The sequence below is a fragment of the Nannospalax galili genome, unplaced genomic scaffold, assembly GCF_000622305.1.
Source record: "Nannospalax galili isolate Female #2095 unplaced genomic scaffold, S.galili_v1.0 scaffold1189, whole genome shotgun sequence".
Lineage (NCBI taxonomy): Eukaryota > Metazoa > Chordata > Mammalia > Rodentia > Spalacidae > Nannospalax > Nannospalax galili.
In genome coordinates this window covers 1,207,228-1,230,849 of record NW_008360313.1, presented here as the reverse complement: position 1 = coordinate 1,230,849, position 23,622 = coordinate 1,207,228, and the positions used below count along the sequence as shown (strand labels likewise).

Genomic DNA, 23,622 nt, shown 5'->3' with positions numbered 1-23,622 from the left:
AAAAAAACAAGTATCTTCTTGAAGTCCCTCAAATTAAGGTAAAGAATAAGAACAAATCATTCTGGAAGAACGCAAAGGAAAATAGCTTTAGATACTTAAGTGACAATAGAATTTATTCTCATAATTGTTTTAATAGCTTTTGTATAATCCTCATCGCTATTATGAGATACAAAATGTATTTATCAAATCTGTAATCATTATGCCAAAAAATCTGTATTACTGTAATATTTTGCATATTGTTAAAACTGTAACTTTAATTGTAAAAAAAAAATTTAAAAAAAATCACAAAAAAAAGAAAAGAAAATAATCCTTGTTTCATTTTTTTATACCATTCAATGACATGAAGCACTCTGACATGCATGCCTTGGCTAGTTATCTGTTTCTCTGTTAGGTTCAAGGTGTGCATAGAGACTGCTAAGAGAAAGAAGGTAAGTCAGCTTACATGCAGAACTCTGGTGGCAGAGTACCAATCCCCTTGCTTACTTTTCATGTACTCGTCTATTAAAGGATTATGGCACTTTATAGCTCATACAACTAAGGTAGACATAACAGACTGAAGGAAAATATAGCTTAAAGAATTTGTAGCAAATAGAGGATGTTCCTATTCAGCTTTATTTGAGGACTGTCTAGCACTGGTTTCTAGTCTTCTCCTAACCCTCTGTACAAGTTTCTTCTTCCCACACTGTGGATGTGCTCTGCAGGGTGCTTCCTTCCTTCTAATACGGAGCTTGGGTAGTCCCCATGGAGGTGAGATGCAGAGATGAGAGGAACATGGCATTAGTTTATTAAGAAATGTTTGCAAAATGGAATAAGAAAGCATGCTGTGGTATTGCAACACCTTGACAGATGATTCAGGTTAAAAGGTAGATTGCAATGCCGAAAGTCTCACAACATAATTACAACAGATTCTCATGAGTTGAGAAGGAAGGAGTAGCCTTGCAAACACAGTCTCTGAAAAACTCGGACTTCCAAAGGACATGATAAGTGATGGGCGGGATTGATATTTATGAAGATGCTGAAGCAACATGGTTACAGTAATAAATTTTTAGTGGAATAAAAAAAATATAGTAGAGTTCTTCGCTTTTCTATATATTCACACATCTTTCTTACCTAGAAAACCTATAGCTCAAAGGCCTCACTTACTTTGGTTGTCATTCATTTCTAACCTATCATCAATTCACATCTACCACATCTCTGTTGTGATCCTCAGCATGTGACTCTGTGAGTGAAGAATGCAGACAGAATTGCTCATTCTAATTATTCATCCAGAGTTATTTTCATGGGAGCTGTGGTAGGATAGCCTATTCATTCTCAGGAAGGACTACAGGATAGACTTTGGAATAGCCTCTAGGATTTCAACTTAAGCAAATTAGAAATAACTAGGTCAGATGACTCCAGTGTACTTGACATCAATCTTGACATTTTCAGTACAGATTCATGCCACAGATTCATTCTTTGCCCGGTTATTCTTTAAAGCATCCTGAACTTGAGGCAGACAAACTTTGGACAAACTTTTATTAAATAAATTTGACTCAATCAGATGGTTATATTTTAGATCAAATGAAATTAAGTAAGAAGGTGGGCTATAAGCCACCACCATGTGACTTGGTGAAGGAGACATAATCAGAAAGTAAAAATAAACTATTCAAAGAGATAATGAGAGGAAGAGCTTCAGAGATCCACAAAAAGGGTGACAGGACCACTGAAAAGTGCAGGGAAACAGAATGGGGACTCACCACGAGGGTCAAGCCACCTTCACAGTCCTTGATGGGGGAGGGGGCAGAAGCCTCATCCCAAAGGTAAACCATGATGAAAAGCCACTGGATGGTCTGGAGGGGAAGCAATCGTGTGTACTCCAGCTCCAGCCAAGGTCCCAGTAAAAAATTACAGAGGAATTATCAGCTGACAGTCCACAAAATTTGAACAGCAATAAGCCATGTTTTAAAACACTAAGTTTTAGGGTGGTTTATTATAAAGCAATACATAACTAAAACACGACTGGTTTTGTTTTGTTAAATGATGTATTTCATGAAATGACCTCTAAAATTACTATCAACAGCTTAGATTTTATCTCTTACAGAACAAACTGTGGTAAGCACATCACAGATTTTGAAGTAGGTTCTATCACCTCTACTATATGGATGGCAAAAAAAAGGGGGGGGGGCTTTAAGGAGATCAGGAAATATTTGTAAGACTGCAAAGTTAGTGACGAGGCCAAGGAGTCTGTCATTCCAGACATAAGACACTACAACCATTATTGCCATTCTCACCAAGCTCTTTCCCACTGCTCTCTTAAGTTTCTTCTAATTCAAAGAGATGAGCACAAAACCTCTGTGCATTACACATCATTAGGCTCTGAAGAGACCCTAAGGTTCCTGATGTCTTGGATTTCACAGTTGCTAGGTGCTTTGACTGCTGCCTAGCAACAGATTTCTCTTTATTCGAGTCAGGTATTAAGAGTACCTTCTGACTTCAAAGATAAAAGACACCATGACTTTCCATTGCTTTGTTTTTAATAGAGAAATGATAACCATGAAAGCACATAATTATGCGTGGAATCAATCTATTCAATTTTGCTTTAATGCAGCGGCAATCATGCATGCAACCAAACAATCAGTTAAAATTACCTACACATTTTCTTAATTCTCCAAAAAGGAGACATCAGCAAGACCAAGCTTATACATTAAGAAGGACTACTTGATTTTGGGAGTTCAAGACATCAAAGTATACTACCAGAATTGTACACTTAGAATGTATGAACTTTATATTATGTGACTTAAACCAAAGAAGGTTGATTTTAAAATAAAGGTGGTACAAATCCTGATAACTGAGTATGTATCCAGATATAACTACAGGGACTAGGATAATGAAAAGGAACCAGGGAGGTAAAGGAAAAGAATCTGAAAGAGAAGAACGGTAGGGAAAAAAAGTGTTAATAAGGGAGATATGGATAAAAATTGGGCTATTTTAAGGGGGAGGGAAGGGAAGGTTATACAAGGAACCTAGGGGATAAAGGGAAAGAAGGAGCTCAAGAGAGGTGGGACCATAGGAGAAGGGTAATGTTAAGGGACAAATGGGAAAAATGCAGGCACCTTAAATGGGGAAACCATGGTGGAAGGGCTAGACAATGTAAGAGATAAATAATGCTGAGCTAGTTTTAAAAACCAGAGGGAACCATATTAGTCCAACAACCTACTGAGAAATTATACATAATAGATCAAGGAATATATGTTTAGGCAAGGTTTACCTGAGAACATTTGGTCTTTGCCCAAGCTTTATCTACATGGCACATGGTAATTAAAAATACCAGACTGGTGGAACTAACCTACTTGGATATTTAACAGCCATACTTTGAGGCCTATACTGATTTGGTCAGAGGGACATAAAAGACAGCTTTTGCTCCTTGCCCTCTGTGTTCCCCAGGGGTTCTGGTTCCTCCAAGGGGCAGAGCCTACTGCGGAGAATTGACTGTGGAGAGTTAGTCATGGAAGGAGGGGCTTGTAGCGCCATCTTGGGAAGCCACAAGCTGCCAGGAACACGTGGCAGTGGGCGTGGGGAACGTGAGCAGCCAAGCATACTCAAGGACAGAATGGCCTGGCACTTATGTATGTGGGGTGAGACTGCTGGCCCCTAGGCATGGGTGAACACTAGCAGTGACTATGGGCATGCGCCAGGAGCGATCTGAGCCACTGCATGGCGCAGAGCTGAGTGGCACAGAGCTAGGCACTGGGTGCTTGTTTCTTTGTAAATCACTCCCCCCCATGATAATAATACATGCACATAAAGGTATGTTATATGGCTTGCCTGATAGTGCAAGAGACCCAGAGAGAACGCTGGCAACAAAACTGGTGTAGTCGGCAGGATAAATGACCCTTGGGGATGTGGGTTGGGGAAAGCAATGTTGCTCCGCTGCCTCTGTGGAGGGTCAGCTGGGCTCTGATTCCCAAATCCAGGAGCCTCTGCCAAGAACCCGGGGGGGGGGGGGCAATCAAACCTTATATGCTTAATGGAGTTAGCAATAGTCACATGGGTTATATAATGGATTATAAAATCTGTAACTAAAAAGAGGCCAGCCACAGCTATGTTGTAAATGTGGGGGTATGTAGAGGATATGTGAAGATTTGTTAAAGGTTATTCAGAGGCTTTTACCCCCAAACAGAGCACCCAGAGAGGGGCATGGCCACTTTGCATAATAAAAGATGTGCCCCAGGCAGGGGAAGCTGAAAAGGCTAGGGAAATCCTGGCAGATCCAGTTGCAGAGCTTGACACTTTAGCTTGTGTGAGGTCCAAAGACTCAGAGAAAGAGACAGATAATAGTAAAAAGGAAAATGACCTAAAAATAAAAATAGCTAAAGCTGCCCCTCAGATTCAACCACTGATACAAAAGGAAAAAAAAGCTAACAGTGTTGTAGCTAGGAAATATTCCACACTGGAACTGTTGAAACTAGGAAAAACTTACATGCAAGCAATCAGAGAGCCCCTAGCCACGTGGCTTGTGAGAGTATGGGACATGGGAGTCAAAGTCCTTCAGAAGCTTCACAGCTGGGTTATATAACCACACATCCATCCTTGCGATATCGCTATTTAACTTAGGCCAATGCAGGGGGGAGCAGTCCTTAATGGGATGGCTGATAGAAGGCATTAAAGATACTTGGTCATCACCAAGGAGACTAACATGATTAGTAGGGGCTGGAGGACCATAAAGGAGGGGCAGGCATTACTGAGAGAACTAAGTATAAGAAAAGCAATATATTATGTCTAGTTCACTGGGCCAGATAAGACTGTGTTCACCAGAGATATGAAGGAAAGCTTAATTCAATTGGGACCACGAGAATGATATGGGGATTTAATGGTTTTACTAAACCCTTTAAAGGGACAAGATCTTTGTAAAGTGAGACAGGCTTTGACAAATCTAAATGATTCTTACCAGCATGTAAAATGGGTCTGTAAAATAACAGAACTCCATATAAGAGATATAAAAAAGACCAGACTCAAGAAACGGTCCACTTGGGTTACTCGAAGACAAATGTGGCAAGACTTATGTCGAGCCCAAATTCCCAGAGAAAAACTGGATAGAAAACCAAATTTTGTACTAAGGCATTTCTGGAAGGCTTTACAACCAGAAGAACAGTTTACAAAAGACATTCAAAGGATAAAAATTGTCCCAGGAGTGGTTAAGAATCCCCAAGGATTAAATAAGATGCATTTCTCATCTGCTACAAGCTATACTAGGGGTGGAAGCAGGTTTTCACACCAAGTTCTCCCCCAGCAGCCAGGTGTGGTCAATGGAGAAATGACAGATATGGTTAGAGTTAGAAGGCAGACCCAGGGCCTGCCTGACTCTGGGAACCAACAAGTGCAGCGGGGACAGGAAAAACACCCTGCCTCCTTCGCCCAGTACAGGGTCAGAAAACCAGAGCCAACACCTGTAAGTGTATCAAGAATAAAAGAATACAAAGAGACTTCATGTAAAATCCCCCAAGTGTAAATGACTCCAAAGGGATAACTAAAAATGATAAAGAGCTAACCAAATTAATGCCTTGTACCCATGCTATGGTACCTTACAAGGAGCTATGGAGAAAACAGTTAATACGAATGGACAAAACCTTTCCATGCTATGTGAGACCTTGTCTATGATTGATTGAATATATAATGTTAACCTTCCTTCAAGTATTTTACAGATGTAAAATCCATTTGAAAGATACCTGAAGAAGCAAAGGCCAGCTATAGCTGTAAGATTCTTGGGAGGTTTAGAGTTGGGTAAGATGAAGACAGAGACTCCTAAACTATACAACTGTTTAAAAAATCTACAGTACCAGGGGTGGGTTGTGCCCCCTCATGAGCTGTTGGTCAGAGAGATCCTAGAGGTCCTCAAATTCACCAAGGCTATTGCCATTAATGTCGGTTGTACCGTAGAAAGGTTGGTAAAACCATGGTGCTGAAGACACTGGATGTTGTGAGCACGGGAGAAGAAGAGATAGAACTGAGACTAAGCCACAAAACTCCATGCCACTGGATGGATGATGTTCATATTGCCAGAAGGCGCTACGCAGATGGGTGGGGAAGAAAGGATCCCCTATGATTCTACTCAACAATGGATACCATGTGCTGCACACTATGGACATGCCAAGCAATGCCTGCAAGTGCAATAATGGCTCAACCAACATACGTACAGCTAACAAATTTCTAACTGGATAAGGCCCACTCCTAGGGGTGGAACATACATCTGGTGCTGTAGACCAGGCCAACACCTTGTGTCAAGAAAGGCTACTGGCCCTAGTAGGGAAGCCATCACAAGTATATTGTTTAATAAATATAGTACACCTACTAGGATATCTTCTAGGCATTTGTATTTACATTCATATTTGTTTAAATGTGTCTATTTCTTTCCATTTGTCTTTATAGTAGAAGAAACACCACTGAGATAGATCAATGGCCATGGCTTAAAGACAAATAATGGGGAGGCCCAAGAAGTCCCTATTTGCCACAATACAAGAGAGATTGCCCTATATCTGTCACACCCTCCAAGGCTCACGGACCTTAGTGGAAGATTGGAGGAAAGGGGTGGAATGTGTTCCCCAGGGGTTCTGGTTCCTCCATGGGGTGGGGGCTGCTGCAGAGAACTGACTGTGGAGAGTTAGCTGCAGAAGGAGTGGTTGGGGTGCCATCTTGGGATGGAAGCCGTGAGCCACAGTCAAGCGTACTTAAGGACAGAATGGCCTGGCACTTATGGACCTGGGGCGAGACTGCTGGCCCTGAGGCATGGGTGAAAGCTAGTAGTGTCTATGGGCGTGCATGGGAGTGATCTGATATGGCAGGCTCTGAGCCACAGTGCAGAGCTGCACAGCACTGAGCTGAGAGGCACTGAGGTAGGCACTGGGTGCTCGTTTCTTTGTCAGTCACTCCCATCCACCCCTCACAATAATAATGAATACACATAAAGATATGTTATATGGTTTGCCTGATAGTGCAAGAGACCCAGAGAGAACTCTGGCAACACCCTCCTAGTTTGACTAAGTTCCAGGAGACTATGAGCATCTCTCAAAATGTTCTGTAACTGTGGTGAGTCACCTGTCCTCTTGATCAAGGAGGCCACAGAGACCCCACCAGATGGACTTAAACCAGTGTCCAGTCTCCAAAGAGAAGGGTCAACACAGAGGGAACATTTCTTCCATGCTTTCAAGCAAAGCCAGCCATGGTTGAGCAGGACCGTTGACTTATCTTCACATAGACGGAACTGGTAAAAGAAAGGGGCCAGGGGCTCCTCCAAAGCTCATGTGACCCCTGAGGAACAGATCAAATAGCCTTAACCGTAAAAACAAATTGGTTTATCTGGTCTTAAACACCCAAAAGGAAAGTATAACCAAAGATTAAAGGGGTTAATATAATTTTTTAAAAGTCCATAAGTATAGCTAAAGGCTATGTAACAAGAAACAATGCCAAACAGGAGACACCTTCCTTTGAGTTGATCGCCAGGGTTGCCCAAGAGACTCCCAGATAGTAATCCAGCATAGAACTGGGAAAATCAACAGCAGACCCCAATCTTATAAAGGAACATTGACAACTGATTGCTGCTAGATGAGGAACAGCTGACCTTCCTAAAACGACGATCTCTAGATAGGATGACTAGATTCAGGAGATGGAAAAGCACTGTGGAATGGCTGGGGTACCGACAACACAGTGGAAAATAACAGGGATGACAGAGTATATGTGCTCTAGTGGCGGGGGGTGGGGGGAGGCTATGGGAGGGTGCCACTTAGGAAATGGGTATGTACATGATTAAGATTGTCTGGAATGTTCTGTGTAATATACACAAAAAAATCAACAAATTTTAAAAATGAGTTATATTTGAGGAGGAAGCATAAAAATTTACTTCATGTTAATTAGTAGAGGTGATAAACATTACCACTGAAATCTATCTGATGACTTTATATCCATACTCAGGTGCCAAGGATCTGAATGTAACTGACTGTGGCTAGTAATAATCAGATACATAAAGATTAGAGATGCATGTGCCAACATCTAAGTGTTAGTCACAAAAACAATGAATCTTTCTGTAGGAAACAGTATGTTTTAAAATGAAATGTAGATCTTTTTAATGGTTAAAAACTCATTCAATTTTATGTCTTACAGAGTTTATATTGAGTTCAATATTGTATAACTGTATTAATTCAACTGTAAACCTAAAAACTTACAGCCACTTTTGAAAGAGATGTATCTTTGCTCTGGTAATTGTTACTGAACATGTTAAAGCTGTAATGAAATGTTCCTTCTAATCATGTGGTTATTAAATAAATAAAATAAATTAAAACAATAAAAGTGGTGCATGCCTTTAATCCCAACACTCAGGCAAGAGGCAAGTAGATCTCTGTTAGATCAAGGCCAGACTGGTTTACATATGGAGTTCCAACCAGCTGGGGCTATCGGGAGACCCTGTTTCAATAAATAAATTAATCAATTAAATTAAATAAATGTTATAAACACACTAGTCAACATTCTCACAACACTGTCCTGAAAAATGGGAGATTCAGTGACTGATTAAGTATTCTAATGTCTTTACATTTCAGAACAAATCTGGAGTGAATATATCTAAATTTCATTAATGAAATTTAGAGTTAAGTATATTTGCTAAAATTGGGTGTAATCAATTAAAATATAGAACAAAGGGAAAGCTCCATAAAGGACAATAGTTCATACTTTAGACTCTTCACATCACATGGCTTCTTTTACAAACTCTTAATTCTGCTATTGTAATCTAATAGAAGTCATAGACAAAGCAGAAATGAACAGCTGTAGTCAAACTCCAGTAAAACTATTCAGAAAACTAGGTAGCTGGCCTGGTTTTCCAAATTGCTCGTTATTGTCATTTTCTCCTCCTCCTCCTCCTCCTCCTCCTCCTCCTCCTCTTCCTCTTCCTTTCCTCCTCCTCCCCCTCCCCCCTCCTCCTAATCCTCCTCTTCCTCATGCTCCCCCTTCTCCTCCTAATCCTCTTCCTCCTCATCTTCCCCCTCCTCCAATCCTCCTTTTCCTTGTCCTTCCCCTCCTCCTCCTAATTTTCCTCCTCCTTATCCTCCTTTTTTCATATAAAATGTCAATATATAATGTAGTATATATAACATATGCTATATTCCTATATTATGTATTCACAGAAAAAAAGTTTAACTGGAGTTAGTCTACACAGCGGATAGTACTCCTCCCAGAAGTCACAAATTGCTGAATAAAAAGCCCAGTACCAGATATGGGCTAGTGCCTTTTCATTGTTGGTCCAGGTGTCCTGAAGAACAGTAAGACTCTAATACTGGGGACACCAAAAACTCTGGTCACAGGACATGGAGAAATCAAGTTGGCACTGACCAAGAAGCTTTCTCCCTGATAGCTAACTCTCATAGTACTGAAAACTGTGATGCAGGCTATTGGTAGGAAAACGTCATCAACAGTCTTACCCAGCTGTAAATGCTGTGAATTACAATAAAGACTGGAATGGTGAGATATGCCCATGGGTGCAATAGTGGCACAAGTGTTACAGAGGTAACCAACTACTTTCTGGTTGGATTGAAGGTAATTCCAAGGGAGGAAATACATGCCTGGTACTGTACATCTGGCCAAGAATGCATGGTGGGGGAGTTCACAGGCCCCAGAAGTGAACCTACAACTTTCATTTTGCTAAATGGATACAGTATCCAACTTCCCTCTAAATTCATATTGCTCTACTCAAGATTAGTGCAGCTCTCAGACCTTGGAAGACAAGTTTTTTTGTGCAGTACAGACAGTGGCTATTAGAGAAATTCGGAACTGATCAAAGTACAGAAAATAATTATCCATAGTATGCTCAGCCACAAATGGGGTCTCTCTCTCTCTCTCACACACACACACACACACACACACACACACACACACACACACACATGGTTCAGAAAATATCAAGAAAGTAGGGAGCAGAAGGAGTATCAGAGCCAGAGATTAGGGAGGACTGGAGCAAAACAACATCTTCTGGACATGGCAGGACCAGTGCATTCATGAACTCCCAGAGCTTTGGTTTCCTGCACAAACCCTACACAAGATCAAACCAGCAACATTCTAGCTGGCGGGGAAAGGGTCTCATGAGCCCCCACCCCTAACTGTGGATCTATGGGCAGCTGATGGCTTCTGAGGGAAGGAAAGTCAGTTTTCCTTAAGGGTGTGGTTCCTAGTAAATCCACTCCACTCCAGTGGATAGCCCTATACCCAGAAGAATATGGGAAGCACAAACTGGGCTGGGTTGTTTATTTAAAAAAAAAAGAACACAAAGTAGCAGGGTGTGGGAGGCAGGAGGTAGATTTGGGAGGTGTTAGAGTAAGGAGGGGGGAAGTGAATGAATATGATCTAAACATATTATATGAAATTATCAAAGAATAAAAATATTAAGAAAACTGTGTTCTAAGCTGCATACATTTAAAATCACATTCTTATATGTAGTTTAATGTACTTAGGTGCATCTATTACAAATTCTATCTGTATAAATCTTTCATACAGAACACAAAACTGCAAAACTGTAACATTCTAAGTAAGTCTGGCCCAAGATTTTTATATTATTGAAATGGAGTTAGATTTATGATGCCTCAATTCAATCTCTCTACACCAAAAATGTTCACACCTATTTTACATATACCTGAAGCTGAATTACATGAAAGAAATTTAATATAAAAATCTGGGAATCTAACCAACTTTATCAGCCTCAAATCAGCAGATCACAAAAATAGTAAGTGTCTGTGATGGTTTGAATGAAAATGTTCCCCATAGGCTCCAAGTGTTTGGACATTTTGTCCCCAGATGATGGCGCTGTTTTGGGAGGTTTTTAGAAGGTGTGGCTATCCTGGAGGAAGCACGTCACTGGGGGTGGGCTTAGAGAGTTCTTAAGCCTTGCTGGATCTCCAGTTGCTCTCTTGCTTCCTGTGCCTGTGTGATGATGTGCGAGTTTAGCTTCTGCTGCTCCTGCTGCTGCTCCAGCCACCTCCAGCCACCATGCCTCCCTGCCATGATGGACTGTAATTTCCCTGGAACCATAAACTCAACTCAATTCTTCCTTCTGTAAGTTGTTTTGGTCAGTGTTTCTATCATAGCAACAGAAAAGTGACTAATATAGTGTCTTACAGGGCTCTTGGCCTATTCAGCATCAAAACTAGTCTTAGGACAAATACTAAACTCTGAAAGAGGCTTTAGGAAAAACCCAGTTTTAGAAGTTTTTTGTTTTTGTTTTGTTCTTTGTTTTGGTTTTGGATTTGTTTTTGTTTTTGTTTTTTTTTGTCTTTTTTTGAGACAGGGTCTCCCTGTAGCCCCAGCTGACCTGGAACTCACTATGTAGACTAGGCTGGCTTTGAACTCATAGAGATTCTCCTGCCTCTGCCTCTCGAGTGCTGGGATTAAAGGTGTGCACCACCCTATCTGGCCAGTTTTAGACATTTTAAAGATATTCCTGCTACCAGTTCTGTTCCAATTAGCATTACCAGAGCCAATTCTGGCATCAAAGTTAAAAGTTGTCTAATGTTCTAATAAACGTTCTACAGTTATTAAACAAAGAAAACCCCAAAGTGCTTTTATATCTTAAAAAAACCTAAAACCTCTGAGACATTCTCCATGAATATTGAATCAATTTTACAACCAAAACAGCATTAAGTACAGAATACAATGTTCTTTCTTAGGATTTTGACACAGTTCCACAGAATAATAGAACATATAGACTTTGAGGTTTGTGGGGATGACTTTAACGGGAAAGACTCTTTGTAACAAGCCTTTACAAGGATGAAATTTTACATAAACTTGTAAATGAGGTTAATCATATTTTGAGAACATTTAGAACTATGTACTCCTGCTAAGAAAAACAATGTAATAAGTTCTACAAAGATTTGGAATCCTGATATAATTAATAATCTTATACCATGTTCCCTACCTGTGACTCAGTCATGCCTTGACTTAGAACAAAGTATGTGTGCATGAGATGTGACAGTGATGACATTGAAAACAACAATGACAGATGCTATAAACATTTTCTCCCCAACAAATGCTGTGAGCAACATGGGGCACAGGTTGATGCCATCTGTCTGTGGCTTTAGGTGCTGTTCTGAGTCAATAGGGTCAGAAAAACTTCTTCCCTTGTAAAATGGTTATCAAAGATTGTTCATACCATGCTTGATATGCTGTTCAATACATATGACAGGACCCTTTTATTAGGCACTAAAGTAGAATAGAATAGAGTAGACTAGACTGGACTAGAAAAGAGAATAGAATAGAATAGAATAGAATAGAATAGAATAGAATAGAATAGAATAGAATAGAATAGAATAGAATAGAATAGAATAGAATAGAATAATAGAATCAAATCGAATCAAATAGAGAAGAACAGAACAAAGTTCAGTTCTGAGAGGAATCAGAACACGACAGAACAAGATCAGGCCCACTCCTGTTTAAACTACTCCAAGAGTGAAGTTCATTAATGCAGCACTGTCACAAAGGCTGAGACAAAACTTTTAAAACATGTTGATTCATTTGACTAATGAAGAAACAAAATCAGAATGGACTATGTTATAACCAATACAATAAAACTGTTTAGTGAATGAATCTGCTAGAGGAAAGGAAGATTTTTAATAAATGTCAGGCTTCTTAATACTTTAAAAAGCTATCTTGTTTGGCCATTACATTTTCAAAAAAAGGCATTCTTGTTTGCCTATCACCTCCTGCCAAGCACTAATCATAATAGACAATTAGAAAAAAAAACTATTTGGTACCATAAACATGCTCAAAAGCCCATGACTTGGGGGAAACCTACTATTGTTGTTCTGCTAAATGGACACATTGCATGTTGTCAATCTACCCCTTAAATATTTGTGTTTATACACATAGATTAATGCTGTTCTCAATGAGAAGCTTCTCCTACAGTGGTCAGTCATAAGTGGTAAAACATCAGAGAATTAAGTAACTGTCGAGTGCTCAGTCCTAAATGGGACATGTATATAAACTCCCTCCCTGCAAGCCAAGGCCCAGGGAACATGAAGGAAGAGGGAGTCAGAAAGAGTATAAGGGCTGGAAGACAGGGAAGGGAAGAATGCTTTCAAAAGCTGTCTTCTGGAAATAACATGGCCACTGTACTCATGAACTTGCCACAGCTATGGTTGCCATGTACATCCAAGTTTGTTGCTGCTCTTCTCATAATAGCTAAGAAATGGAAACAACCTAAACGCATCTAAACTGACGAATGGATAATGAAATGTGGTACAGTTATGCAATGAAGTTCTATTCAGCAGTTAGAAAAGATAAAATTATGAAATTTGCAGGTAAATGGATGGAACAAGAGACTGTCATACTAAGGTGAAGTAACACAGACTCAGAAAAGCAAGTGACCAACATATGTTCTCCTTCATCAGCAGATTGTAACAACAATCCCTTATATGTAAGTATATACCCTCATGTAACAGCTGGAGCCAGGAAACTGGAAAGGAAACATGGAGGTAAGGAGAAAGAGAGAGTCCAAAAATGGGGGCTATTAGGGAACAGGTGCTACTAGGGGGAGGTGGGGAAAGTGGGAGTGTTCAGCTGGGAGGCAGGAGGGAAGGACATGCAGGGGACCATGGGGGTGGGGGAGGAGAGAACTCAGGAGAGGGTGAATGGGGGAGGTGGGTGTTATCGGGAGGAGGGTGGGAATAAAGTGGGTGCTTGAACTGGCAGGGAGGAGGAAGGTTGAATGGGGAGAGAGAGGAGAGATGAATGGATAATGGATGGCATGGGAAGACAGAGGGGATCGTGTTGGCTCAGGAATCCCCTGAGAAATATATATATGGTGTCTGACACAGGGACTGTATGGTAAGGAACACAGTGCTAGAAAGGAGAGACTTCCCTTTAAGTGGTTGATCAGAGTAGTGAAAGAGACTCCAAAAAGTAACAGACGCTATTTCCGGAGCCCTTGGTTATCTCCCAGAGCTTGGAAGGTAAGACCCCACTGCTGAAGACAGGTCATAATTCGGACACAGGACTCGGAGCAATGGAGCAGAAACTAAGCTAGAAGCCTTTTTCCATGAAGACTAGCTTGCATAGTTCTAGAGGATACTATGTAAGCTGCTAAGGAAGAAAAATCAATCAATGGTCCAACCCAGGTGTAAAGCCAAATAAACATAATGACTGACACAGCAAACTACTTCTATTGGTGCACTAGTGGTACTGTTATCTGGGGGTGCTGTTGGGGGGAAGGAGTAATCAATAGCTATATAATTGGACTTAAAGCCCTCTCAATGGGAGAAAATTCACAGGTGGCACTGTAATTATAGCCAAATACACATGGCTGGAGAGGTCATAGATCCTAGAGAAAACCCTGTCTCTGTCATATCACTAGACAAATGAAATTTTTTCCAAATACTAAATATGGATCTTTATATTCACAGGCAAATGTACCAAACACCACTCATCAAAGAAGTTTCTTTTTGAAATAGATGGGGGCTATTACAGAACTCCACAACTGGTCACACAGAGAATATATGTCTGAGAGATACCCAACCCTAGGTGACATAGCTACAGTGGAAGCACTACGCCTAAGGCTCATGGAACATAGCGGATCAGGGAGAGAATATTAGTGCATCCTTCAGCTCTCACCAGTGGCTTCCTTATACAACACAGTGAGATGCTCACAGAAGGCCATAACTGGCTAAGTTTTAGAGAATAAGAGACTGTAGAGTGTGTGTCCCTGAATAGGACTCCTATATTAAGACTTACCTACTCATGGCTTGGGACCATTGTGGAAGACTAGGGTAGAAAGATTGCAAACACCAGGGTTGGTCCATGAACATAGGGAAACAGAGGCTTTCAGGTTACTGGAACCTTGCTCATGTGAACTTGGGGCAACAGTGTCATCAAGCACAAGACCCATGCCAACTCAGTCAGATATGGACCCAATGTGATACAAGAGAAATGGGCAGCAGGCTGTCCCTAGCCTGTGAACTGTTGGAGACTAAATGCTGCTGGGTGAGGGAGAATAGACCTTTCTTAAGATCTCTAGATAGGTTGATTAGACTCCAGTGGATGAACTTGCCCTGAAGGATATTCGGGTAAAATGCTTGACCTGATGGGGCTTAACATTACAGCAGAATACATGAGGTCCAGTGAGTGGGGGGTATGGGGGTGTGGATAGGGGAGGGAGCTCTTAATTGATTAAGAATTGTTGCATGAAATGTACAAAAGCTCAATAAAAATATTTTTTTAAAAAAGAAAGATTAAATCAGGAATTAGGGATTTAGCTCCATGGTATAGTGCTTGCCTGGTAAGTGTAAGACCCTAGGTTTGGTTGTCAGAATTAAATCAGTTAAATATCTAACTGAATAAAACATATTAAAATGTCAAGATCTAGGGGCTGGAGAGATGACTCAGCGATTAAGAACAGTGGTTGTTCTTGCAGAAGACCCAGGTTCGAATCCCAGCACCCACATGACAGCTAACAACTGTCTATAACTCCAGTTCCAGGGGATCTGACAACCTCTTTTGTTCTCTGCGGGCATTGCATGACATGGGTGCACTTACCTACACGTAGGCAATACACACATATACATAAAATAAAAATAATAAACAAAATATGAAAAAAAATTAAATATCAAAATCTAGGAATTTAAAAATACCTTGTTAACCTTTAAATGTTATTTTTTAAATATTTTATTTGTTATTTTTATTTTATGTGTATGTGTGTATTGCCTGCATGTATGTGAGTGCACCTGTGTCATGCAATGCCGCAGAGGTCAGAAGAGGGCTTCAGAGTCCCCTGGAACTGGAGTTAAGGACGGTTCATAGCCGCCATGGGGGTGCTGGGAATTGAACCTGGGTCCTCTGCAAGAGAGGCAATGCTCTTAACCACTGAGCCATCTCTCTGGCCCCTAAATATGTTATTTTTATATACGTATATAAACATGCAAAATCTCTAAAGAAAATGAGATTTAACCTGGCACTCATATATGCACATCAAATATATACAGACAATGTTGGCGAGATATGTATATTATATTACATGTATGTGTGTATCTATGTACACATTTGCACATATGAACACACATCTCCCTAAATAAGAAGAGTAAGTATAATATAAGCCACCAATTTATAGGGAGCCACATGAAAATGGTAGTAAAGTCAACATGACTGTAAACTACATTTAATTATTACCACAAAGATTGCTGGCCATTCTAATATACTATCATTTCCTGTGGAAATTTACCAACCATGGGATGTTTGTTTTGTTGATGTTTAGGGTACTACATCATACAGGAAAGAACAGGAAAATCAGGAAAAACAAAACAAAACAAAACAAAAAAAACATGACATGGTGATGCATGCTAATAATCCCGGTACTCTGAGGGCAGAGGCATAAAGATGAGGAATTCAAAGTCATCCTCATCTACATAGTGAGTTTCAGGCCATCTTCGGTTAAATGAGGACCTGCCTCAAAAAACCCAGGAACAACAACAAGATCAAAAAATCCAACAAGCAAACAGAGGGCTCCCTACTCTAAATTAAGGATTGTTAAGGGCTGATAATGCCATAACCTGGTGGGACCTCAGCTTGCTTATCTGAAAGAGAGTGCTGAATCTACCTAAGCGGTTCAGTGGCTCTGAAGACTAAGGGAGGTGTTGGTGTCGAAGGTCTCAACCAGTCTGTTATCTCGGACAGAATAGTAAATTCTTCATAAGTGTTTATAACCCATCATGCATGCACACCCTATAATTACAGGCCTAACGATCTATACAATATTACTTACTAAATAATTAAAGAAGGATTAATTATGCAGAAAGATCTTTAAGGTTCATATCCTTTCAACCAATCAAATGACATCTAGAAAAGTAGCCAGAGGAAATGATTAGGAATCTCATCAAATATTTATTTAGAGAGATATTCTTTAGATCTTCATTTTTTAATAACAAAAACCTAGAAACAACCTAAGTATCCAAATATCATACTATATTCATATGATTGGCATTAAATATTAAATAAATAATTAAGATATTCATGAAGCCTTAAAGGGGACCAGAAATGCTCACAAAAATTAAATTACAGCAACAGAATATAGACATACTTCTCAGCCACATTACAATAATGTGTATGTAACATAGTATATGTACACACACACACACACACACACACACACACAAGAAGATGGTTAAAAAAAATCAAAACATTAACAATGACTATCTTTGATATTAGAAATTAGAAAGTTGGCTTTTCTTTTTCAGAGTTTTGATATACAGTCCAGGCTGGCATCAAACTCACCATGTAGCTCAGGATATCCTAAAGAACATGATCCTCCTGCCCTAGGCTTCTGAGCAATGGGATTGCAGGTATGAATCACCTTGCCTGGCTTAGGTAAACTTTATTGTCTAATATACATACATATATTACATACATACATAATATACATAATTTTTCAATTTTTCTGTTGTATATGGTATCTTGTATAATTATTTTAATGCTTAGAAAACATAAAATTAAAAACTGCACTTGCTTCTGTATATTATTTAGTATACTCTAATTTCTAAGGGGATTTTTTAATTACACATCTTACTTCCAAAACAATGCCCAGGAGCTGACAGAGATACACATAACTGACTAAAATAAACAGATGAGGAAACTGAGGAGAAAAAAATTGTAACCTCCCAGTGTATACATGTACATGTACGCATATATGAGCATATACGTACATACATATAGATATCCATATCAATCAAAGGACTTTTTTGGCTAGAGAACTGAAGTTTCTCCAGCTTTCTCAGGAAGGATATGCTCTAGGTATAATAAACGTGGTTTTAAATAATACATTAGGAGTTACTATTTAAGTGAATTGAGTGAATCCCATTATGTGATTAGAAAACAGAAGATTAAAAGTCAAGGAACCAAGATCTGTTCACAGATGAAGGAGCATAGTCATAATCAGAAACCCAGGGGACACCTGAAAATGCACAGATCCCAAGATAAAGACAGAGATTTAAGCAGCTTTCTCCTTAAAATGTCACCTTGATTAATGTGCCTTGCAAGAAAAAATTGAAATATTAAAAGTATACTTTAACTTCATTATGTGAAATACATCAAGAGAATTAATATTAGCAAAATGAGCTAGTCTATTAATAAAATGTGCACAACATGGCACTTACCTTCACTGATAGCATGGGGCTTAATAATACAGCAGGTACAATTGGTAAATTTAGCTGTGTTTGCTGGTCCACAGCCTCCACTTGAAGGGAAAAATAACTCCATTTCCTAAATACAGAGAAAGAGAAGAAAAAGAATTTTGACAAAGATGATTTCTTATCTGAAACTCAAAGGATATTTTGTAGGCCATACAATGGCTTCTGAAGTTTCATAATATAAGTTCTTTGTTTCAAATTTGCTAAACATGAATTTACAAAGACTGGGTAACTTAGCCCCATTTCAACGCTTACATTGTGTTCCAGATTACAAATGAGAAGGTCTCAAGAAATTCTGAAAACTAGAAACAACCAATATGAAATTTTTACATTCCCCAAAGCAGAGTCCTAACAGAGATATAACATTTTTTTCATTAAAATATGTAAAGTTAAAATAAGGAAATATTTACAGAAATACAGGAAATATTCAGAAATCTGAGAACTACAGCTAATTGACAGTTACTTGCCATAGTTCTTTTATAAATCAAAATGAGCAATATATTATAGCCTTTTAGACATTGGTTATTTGCTTTGCCCAGGCCTCGTTAAACTGACAAGCCAGCAACCTGAATGAATCACAGAGATAATCACATTGATCAATTCTTTTTTTTTTGGTCTTTTTGAGACAGGGTCTCCCTGTATCCCTGTAGCCCCAGCTGTCCTGGAACTCACTATGTAGACCAGGTTGGCCTTGAACTACAGATATTTGCCTGCCTCTGCCGCCTGAGTGCTGGGATTAAAGGCATGTGTCACCACGCCCGGCATCAATTCTTTTAATTACTTAGATGCTGGCCCTAAGCTTTTAGCACTTTTATTTCCACTATACTCTCCATGAATACCTGTACCCCGTGCTCAAAAACACTTTGTGCACAGAGGACAGGTGCCATACTATTTCCTCTATAAAGCTTATCCTGATGTCCCCAGTCAGCACCATGCACCCCTCAAGTGTACCTATTCAAGTACTTGCCATCTATCAAATAATAAATTCAAAGAGAACTAACTTGCATAGATTTTTAAGTTTCAAAGCATCAAAAACAATGTCTATTTCAGAGCAAATTTTTTTCATTCAATTTGTAACTGAGAAATCAATCCCAGCATTCATGAGGCAGAGGCAGAAAGATCACTGCTAGTTCAAGGCTATCCTGGTCTATACGGAAAGTGTCAAACCAACCAACTAGGGCTACATAGTAAGTAAGACCTTGACTCAAATCTAAAATAAGATAAAATTGAAAGATAATATCTGTGTTTAAAATGATATATTAATAAATTTTATTTTTACATTTTCATATTTTGTTAGTGCATATTAATTATACAGAAAAAATGTGTTTGATATTTTCATCAATGTACATAATATAATTTGGTCATATCGAGCCCAACTGCCCTCCCTCCTCTACACCCTCCCCCTCCTCTCCGCTAACAGCCTCCCTCTACTTTTATGTGTGAATATTTTCCCCCAATGTATATTTTTGTTGAATTTTTGTGCATTTCCTACAATATATCTTAACTATATTTAGATCTCTCTTCCCCACCCATACCCCCTATAGTCCCTCACACACCACATTTCATGCATTCTGTCATATATGTTAAGCCCTATCCTGTTGTGTCCCCGAAAGAGCCTGCTCACTCCGAGGGGTGGGGCCTGCTGTGGAGAATTGACTGTGGAGAGCTAGCCTAGGAGGGAGGGCTTTTCTGCACCATTTTGGGCAGGAACCGTGAACTGCTCATGGCAGTTAGGCTCGCAAGAATGGAATGGCCCAGCATTTACCAACTTGGGGTGAGACTGCAGGCCCAAGAGGCATTGGCAAAAGCTAGCGGTGACTATGGGCAGGCCATGGGAGCAATCTGGAATGGTAGGCTCTGAGCTGCAATGTAAAGCTGGGCACCAGGTGTTCGTTTCTTTGTGAGTTTCTTCTCCCCCCAACGGTATAAACTATAATAAATTCACATAAAGATATGTTATATAGTTTGTCTGACAGCACAAGAGACCCCGAGAGAACTCGGGGGACACCCGTCAATCATTTGAACCTAAATGCCCAGTGGTACAAATTCATCCACTGGGGTCTGGTCAGCCTATCTAGAGTCATTTCTTTAAAGAAGATCAGCTCTCCCTCACACAGTAGTAATTAGCCACCAATAGTTCTTCAGTTAAGATTGGGGCCTACTGCTCATTTTCCCAGCTCTATGCTGGGTTTTTGTCTAACTGAGTCTGCATGGGTCTTGTGCATACTGTCAGCATTGCTGAAAGTTCGTATGAGCAAGTTCCCAAAGGCCCAGAAGGCTCTTTCCTTATGAGGGTGCACCAACCCTGGCTCTTACCTTCGTTCTACCCCCTCTTCTACAATAGTATGTGAAATATTTTTAATAGCCAAAAGCAAGTAGGAGAACTTGCTCAAATTAATACTGCATATTCTTGAGTTATTCTGTTGACAAGGCATTTTAAGATGAAATTAAAATGTTCTATTCCTTGCACATGAAGTTCCTACATATCATACTGCTGAATATTTATTTTAAAAAATCAATTACCATCATAGTCCTGTGCCAGATGCTCTAATTACACAATTTCCTCTGTACAGCTACAAGAGGAAACTCAAATGCTAATGGGTCTGGCAGGTAATCAGTGACAGAATATGGTGGACATGGTGAGATAAAAGCAAACTAGAAAGGGGGTGCACTGTTTAAAGTTCTCATTTCTCTGCTCCTTTCAAAACAAAACTCAAAAGTGATATCTTAATTCTCCATCTCCACTTTCTCACACCAGTCTCTTCTAAACCCACAGGTAATCAGGCTTTCATTCTACCAACATCAACCCCATGTTTCCTAATCTGCCAGTCAATGCTCAGAATCTACCTTATTTGACCCCACATTCTTTGAATCAGTTGGTCACTCTGAGATACCTTGAGAAAACTGAGGTGTGGGTCTGTTGAGTAGCAAGCTCTTATTAGTTAGCACATAGCAATGTGAGGATTCAAATCAAGGTCAACATGACTCCAAAGACCTGAACATTTTCTGTGATCTCTCTATCCAGAGTGAAAAGCAATGTACTGTTTTTCCAATTTTAGTTTAATAATTTACTTAACCAATTATCTGGCCAATTTTTTGTCTAATATATTTTAATTTATCTTCTTTCTCCATTATTAAACTTGGAAATGTCAGTTTTACAAATATCCATTTACATAAGCAGAATAAGTATTTAAGGTGAAGATCATAAAAGTTTTATTAAAACAACTTAGTGACGTTGAATAACTCTATCTTCTGCCATCACATCTTTCATTTCTTTTTCCCCTCTAAGCAGTTTGTCTTGTCTGTTCCCATTATTAATCTAAACCAACATTTGCAAAACCATTTTCACTAAGTCTGTTGTAGCACCCCATTCAAAGTCTTCATATAACAAAGGTAAAGTCATCAAAAAGGATCCCTGTTCCCTTTTTGAGAAACTAAAATATTGTGTATAAAGCTTTTCACTTTACAAGTGTTTCTGCTATTACCTTTGCCCTCTAATGTTTCCCTAAATAGCCTAACAGAAAATAATAACTGTAACTTTTGAAGAAATTAAAATTTCACACAATAAGCTTTAAGTCTCATGATTTTTAATAAATTATAAGACGCACAGTTGCATTGCTTTATAAGTCTTCATCTTGTTAAGATTCCATGGTTGTTTCCCAAAAATATTTCACAAACCTATATTAACACCTTTAATTATAATAATAAAAATTAGTAGTACACAGTTGACAGCTAAAAGTTTCTTTAAACTACCTATTCGTCCCTACTAATTATTTTTTTGAGTCAAGGTCTTCCAGTAACCCCAGCTGATCTGGAAGTTCCTATGTAGACCATATTAGCCTCCATTTTAGAGATCCACCTGCCTCTACCTCCGGAGTGCTAGGATTAGAGGTGAGAGCCACTACACCTGACTTAGGCCTAGTAATTTTCAATAAATATCATTTTTGAAAATTCTCCAGATGAAAAGTACACTTGGGTTTCTCTTTCTATATTACACTAACATCAAACAAATAATCTGTTCTCAGAAAATAATCCAAAACAGGGCCAACCAGACAGCTCAGTAGGTAAAGGCACTTGACACGCAATTCTGGCACCCAGAGTTCAATCCTTAGAAACCATATAAAGGTGGCAGAAGATAACTGAGTCCAAAACTTCATCCTCTGACCTCCACATACACACTGTGGCATGAATGCCCAAACATACATACATTGTGTGCATACATACACACATAAATATAGATAGATAGATGATAGATAGATAGATAGATAGATAGATAGATAGATGATAGATAGATAGATAGATAGATGATAGAGAGATGATAGATAGATGATAGATGATTGATAGATGATATATAGATGATAGATAGATAGATGATAATAGATTAGATAGATAGATAGATAGATAGATAGATAGATAGATAGATAGATCATTTTTAAAAGAATCCAAAACATTTCAAAAGTATAAACTCAGGTAAAATCTTTTAATAAAATATTAAACGGAAAAACTGAATTAAAAACAGATGAACTTATGTTTAGTATATAAAGTACATACATTAACAAAGAAATCAGCCAGAAGAAACATGTCAACAGTAGGAAATCTCTTAAAAACTTTGCTGAAAGAGAACGGCACAGCTTTAATCCCAGCACTCAGGAGGAAGGTGAATCTTGGATCTCTGTGAGTTCAAGGCCAACCTGGTCTACACACAAGTTCCAGGTCAGCTGAGGTTACAGGGAGGCCCTGTCTCAAAAAGATCAAAAAACAAAACAACCAAAAAACTTTAATGGATTATTAATGACAAATTTTCTTTTCTATACTTTCCAAATCTCTGAAGGTATTCCCTTCACATCTGAAGGACTGGAAGATTTCTAACAAAGTAGGCTGCTGCTTTAAATTGACAAGGTGGAAAGTGGCAGTTAAGCACAGGAGCTATGGAGCCAGAATGGGAATGTATTTAAATTCCATGAGACTCAGATTCTGTACATTGGAGTGATCTAAGAGGCTGCAAGGATAGTGCAAGAATTATGAGATATCAGAGTTCTTATCATACCTGTGCCTGTGACATGGTCAACACTCAATAAACATTATATGTGCTGTCATTTTTACTTCCCAGGCTGTTTTGAACTTATGATCTATATCATGGAGATAGGAAGAGAAATTAGACATTCTCAATGACTTCACAATCTAAGAGGATAAATATAAAAACAAAAACTACATTTTAAACATGCTAAGTGATATAGGCAACAAGTATTTTTAAAAAATCAAGGAAAGGGTATCTATCTAGCACAGTTTTGACTCAAAATCAAGAAACTGGTTAAGAGCTGATAAAACATTTTCAAGGCTTTATCAAAGTATAACTGACATACATTAAACTGCATAGCTATGTTATGGTTTGATTTGGGCTTTGAGACAGGGTCTCATGCAGCCCAGTCCTTCCTTAAACTCA

The 23,622-nt window shown here is 39.1% G+C and overlaps 1 protein-coding gene across 2 annotated transcripts in view; it reads right to left on the bottom strand.

Moving 5' to 3' along the window:
• The window catches only part of Nme7 (NME/NM23 family member 7), a 225,000-nt gene that overhangs the window by 138,704 nt on the left and 62,674 nt on the right, over positions 1–23,622 (bottom strand). For both annotated transcript variants that reach the window (XM_008824912.2, XM_029559528.1), the window contains exon 7: positions 18,147–18,252. In XM_008824912.2, coding sequence (XP_008823134.1) covers positions 18,147–18,252 — 106 coding nt within the window. The remainder of the gene's footprint in view (positions 1–18,146; positions 18,253–23,622) is intronic.